We start from the raw sequence: 4,921 nt of genomic DNA on the forward strand, positions 1-4,921 counted from the left end.
TGGCCAGCAAAATTTTAGGTAAAAGTAGTGTAATTAAAAAAAAAAGCTAAAAATTTCAAAACAATAATTAAATGTAGCAGGCTACTAGCTACGAGCTGACAGCAGCAAGTCGAATGCTAAAAGAATAAAAATRCTAGTTAAATGCTAAAAATAGCCCATTGAAAAACTTGTGACGTGTCTAGGGTTCAGCTACTGGTGGAATAGAGGATGGAAGGAAAATTGAAAGTAGCTAAAATCAGCAAAATAATAGCTAAAAGTAGTGATATCATAGTTAAACATCACAAAATGGCAACTACAAGCAGAAAGTAGCAAAAGCTGGCAGAATGCTAAAAAGACAAARTGTTAGTTAAAATTCGGCTAGCTGAATGCTTAATGGAAATTCAAAAAGCAGCAAATTTTTATTTAAGTCTCAAAATTGAAAAACACTAGCTAAAATGAGCAAAATGCTAACTAAMAGTGTCTAATTTCTAGTTAAATGTAGTAAAAGGCTAGAGAAAAGTTACAAGTAGTTTCATTCTGAATGGAGTCATTCACACAATTAAACATCAAAAGACTGGTCTAACGTCGAGTAATAAAATCAAGTATTTCCTACAAATTTGCTGATGCRGTATTGTGGTAGCAACTTTTACAAAATAACCTTTTCAGCACACAGTGAACCGTGGACCAAAATACTCCTCCCTCAGCTGAAGCTGATTTTCAGCCTCAGAGGACCAAAGGCTGTAAGTTACTGGAAACACAAACATGTTTCATGTTGAACTCTACAGTGGAAAAAATATTTAAACTTCTTGAACTTTATAACATTTTGTCACGTTACTGTTTTATAAYGTAACTCTTGGCCTGCCTGGTGTRTTCCTTGGTCTTCATGATGCTGTTTAATCACTGACAAAACATTTTTTTGTAACAGATGTAAAAAACATGTATTCTTTACTTCCACTTCACTACAGCTACTTTGTGTAGATCAGACATATACAAAATGAGTGGAATATTTAGAAGTTTATGTTCATGAAGTGATAAAATGTGTTAAAGTTCCAGAGGAGGGAATATCTTTAAAGGCAGCATCTAAACACGTTTAATTGTAGACTCTGCTGTCAGCAGGGCTGATATTATCTCCAACWTTTTTTTTTAAAAAGCAAATAAACCATAACTGAAGTCTGATTTTATTGATTTGCACACAGATGATTTTAATTAGATTTTCCTCCCACCTCAGATGAATTGGTGATATTTAAGACAAAACTTGGACAAGTATTAGCAGTTTGAATAATATTAAATTACATTTSACTTTGAACTTTAGGTTGATCTTTGTCTTTACTTATTGCTCTTTAATTAAAATGTTAGTTCAAAACAACCTTCATGCTGTTTTCATTTCCTTTAAAYGCTGGTTGGATGCAGTGAGTTGATTTTTAAACATGCCTGTTTTTTTCTGCCTAATGGAGGCGATGAGAACGAATTCAGAAAAACATTAGTTCAGTCAGCACATAGTCAGAATATCTTTTCATTTAATTACCCATTTTTTGTGCTTAAAAATATATATAAAAATCTAAATGTCTTGTACAATACTACCCTTAATTTCATAGACTTCAGGATTTTTCAGCCTTTTGAATATTTGGGGACAATTGTGGGTGTTTTGTGGCTGTAGAACTTCCAGTTCCACATGTCCCTGAAAAACAGCCACTCCCAGAGGCATGACCAGTTAAATTAGCAAAAYGGACTATAAGTGAACCTTCACCTAACGTCTTCTTTCCATCTCCATGAGAACCCCCCATCCCCCAAGATTTTCCTCTGACAAAAAAAATTTAAAAAAAAGTTGTTTAAATGCTAACCTATGCGAGGGAGAAATCCTGCAACAAATTTTAATTGTCTGAGAAAAAAAGTCAAAGTTTGCTCCAGTGTGTATTCAAAGCAAACTTTATGGATTTTTTTGGTAAAATTTTAGCATTATACACAAATAAATTTGATTTAGTTAATCTTCATTAAGTTTAGTTTGAGTTGAACCAAACCTTTTTAGTTTACTTAAATTGAGTTTAATTTAGTATATATTGAGCTAAACAATGTGTATTTAGCTTATCCTAATTCATTTACAGTCAGGTTAGTTTGAGTTTAAATCTTTAACTTAGTTCAACTGTTTAGTTTAGTTTAGTTTAGTTTAGTTTAGTTTAGTTTAGTTTAGTTTAGTTTAGTTTAGTTCAGTTTAGTTTAGTTTAGTTTAGCATGAACTCAGTAAAACTAAATTTAATTTACACTTAACAAACTGAAGAAGTGGATTTTATTTTAAAAAAGTGTGTCAACTGTTTCCACTCAACTGAATTGGGTAAAGGTAACACATTTACTAAAGTAAATACAAAGTACATTTATTTACATTTATGTAAGGTAAATACAAAGTACATTTACTTAAGTAAATGTAAAAAAAAATGTAGTTTGTATTTACTATAAGTAAATGTAAATACATGTACTTTTTATTTATTTTTAAGTAAATGTTCTTTGCATTAACTATAAGTAAATGTAAGTAAATGTACTTTGTATTTACTATAAGTAAATAAAGTAAAAGTACTTTGCATTTACTTTTAGTAAATGTAAAGTAAGTGCTTTACATTAACTCAGTTCAGTTGTGGAAACATTTGTCATAATTTTTTTAATAAATCCACAAGATTTTTAGAGTCTTAATTTAATTTGAGTTCAGTTTGATTTACTGTAGTTTAGCTCATCTCAGCTTGGCTTAATTTATTTAGTTTTTGTTAAGTTGGAGTTTAAATTAACTGTAGTTCGGTTTACTTTATTTTAATTCAGTTTGGTTTGAGTTGAGCCAAACCTAATTAGATTTTTTTTTTAGTTAGTTAGTTAATCTTAGTCTGGCCTAATTTCGGCCAGTTTAGCTCAAGTTGAAATTTGGTTTAGTTTAACATAACTTAGTTTGAGTTGAGATAAACCTAGTTTAATTTAGTTAATGTTATTATGGTTTAGTTCTGCTTATTCTGATTTATTTAGTTTAAGTTTAGTTGAGTCGAGTTTAGATGAGATGATCTTTAGTTACTGTAGGTTCAGTTTAATTTATTCTCTTTTTGTTTAATTGAGTTTATCACATCCTAACTTAGTTTAGCTGATTGAGCACAGTTACTATTTTAGCAGAGTGTAGCCTCTTTTGTCTCCATCAAACAGCTGAATAAGATGCTAACAGATAAGCTCTGCGTTGAGCACATGTTCAAACTGCGGTGTTCATTTTCTTGCCTAACTTCCAGAGAAGCAACAGATATTTGGTTTCAGGTCTTGTAGAGCAGTGTTTCCCAAAGTTGGGGTCGGGACCCAAMGTGGGGTCCCGAAACATCAAGGTGGGGTCCTGAAAAGATTTTCTGAATTAGTTACATTTTTGCCTTAGTTGTTACAAAGGAGTGAGGTTAGTGTATTTAAAATGGATAAATGTAGTATAAAAATATTGTTACTATGCCCATGTTTAGTTGACCTGATACAAATGTTTATCATCCAAAAATAGCTGTGGGCACAGGTCTCTGCTACTGTTATTTTGTGGGTCAAAAGCTGAAAAGTTTGGGAACCACTGCACTTTGGTTCCCAAAGTTGGGCTTGGGACCCAATTATGGGTCATGAAGCACCTTGGATAATCTCCAGAAATAAATTTAAAGGGTAACAAAATAATTGCTGATGTAATATTTTCCCTATAACTATTACAAAAACACAAAAAAGTATAAATAAGTATTTATATTTGTGTACAAACTGTTTAGATTGTCAAAAAGCCTGTGTTTTTAGGGTTATTAACAAAGTTCGTGTACTCAGACCAGTAATATTTGGGGTCACAAGTTTTTGCCATGGATATTTTGTGGGTCAGAAGATAAAAAGTTTGGGAACCTCTGATGTAGAAAACACTTGTTCAGGCTTGAGACAGTAAAACAATTCATCTCAATAAAAATAATAGTAAAAATGGCTAAAAACTGTTAAATGTCTGGGGAAGGACTCGTCGTTTCAGAATAATTAAAAGCAGAATTGCTCCAGCTCCTTCCAAACAYGCTGAGTACACAGATAAATCTGTTCTTAAAATGTTGGGAATCAAGCAGAGAGAGTGAGGAGAGGCGGACTGGAGAAAACTGATGCTGGGTAAACATCTCGGGGAGCGTTTGTCCACACCGTTAAGCCGTCACAGATTTGTAAGAAATACTCCATCTGAAGTCCAAGTCCTCAGACTCCAGACTCTGATTCTGTCTCTGAAGACCCCGGGGCCTTGGTGTAATACAGCCTCTGCTCAGCAGGGGGCTCAGTGACAGGATTTCAGGCGGCGGATCCTCCTCAGGGACAGAAGCTGCCGTTAAAAACTGACTGAGCAACAGAAAAGGCTAATTCATTCTCACTCCTCTTCATTTTTTCCCCCTATTTTTATACAGAACTAAAACAACATATTTGAATGTGTGCACAAAATGCACGTAAATGACCCACACATGCTAAACAGGAAGACTATTCTGACATATTTCTCCACCCCCTTTCAGCTGAAAAAGAAAAAAAAAGTATTGAAGACACTGCAGATCTGTTCTATTTTGAGGCTGTGTTTTGATGCAACCACGTCTCCCTCAGTCCACAGTAGCTGCTCCGACTCCTCCTCTGGTGGGAGTCAGAAGGAGGGGGGATCCCCGGCATCTGGGAGGGACCCCAGATCAGACTCCAGATCAACAAGCTACTCACAGGTGGGCTCAGAGTCTATACCTAACATATTCACACACACATATGTTTGTTTCTCGACCCCGTGGGGACCTTCCATTGACTTCCATTCATGTTTTTTAGACTTTATAGCCTAACCCTGACCATATACTCTAAAATTAACCTCAACCTTGGTCCTAAACATAAAGAAACCTAAGCATTTCTATTGGGTTTTAGCCATTTTACAACACACACACACACACACACACACACACACACACACACA

General features: G+C 34.2%; 1 protein-coding gene across 1 annotated transcript in view; it reads left to right on the forward strand.

Moving 5' to 3' along the window:
• arhgef40 (Rho guanine nucleotide exchange factor (GEF) 40) overlaps nt 1-4,921 on the forward strand; it is a 68,022-nt gene that overhangs the window by 57,113 nt on the left and 5,988 nt on the right. Inside the window, exon 25 of the mRNA XM_014022675.1 lies at nt 4,573-4,682. Coding sequence (XP_013878129.1) covers nt 4,573-4,682 — 110 coding nt within the window. The remainder of the gene's footprint in view (nt 1-4,572; nt 4,683-4,921) is intronic.

This window comes from Austrofundulus limnaeus, unplaced genomic scaffold (genome assembly GCF_001266775.1).
Source record: "Austrofundulus limnaeus strain Quisiro unplaced genomic scaffold, Austrofundulus_limnaeus-1.0 Scaffold338, whole genome shotgun sequence".
NCBI lineage: Eukaryota > Metazoa > Chordata > Actinopteri > Cyprinodontiformes > Rivulidae > Austrofundulus > Austrofundulus limnaeus.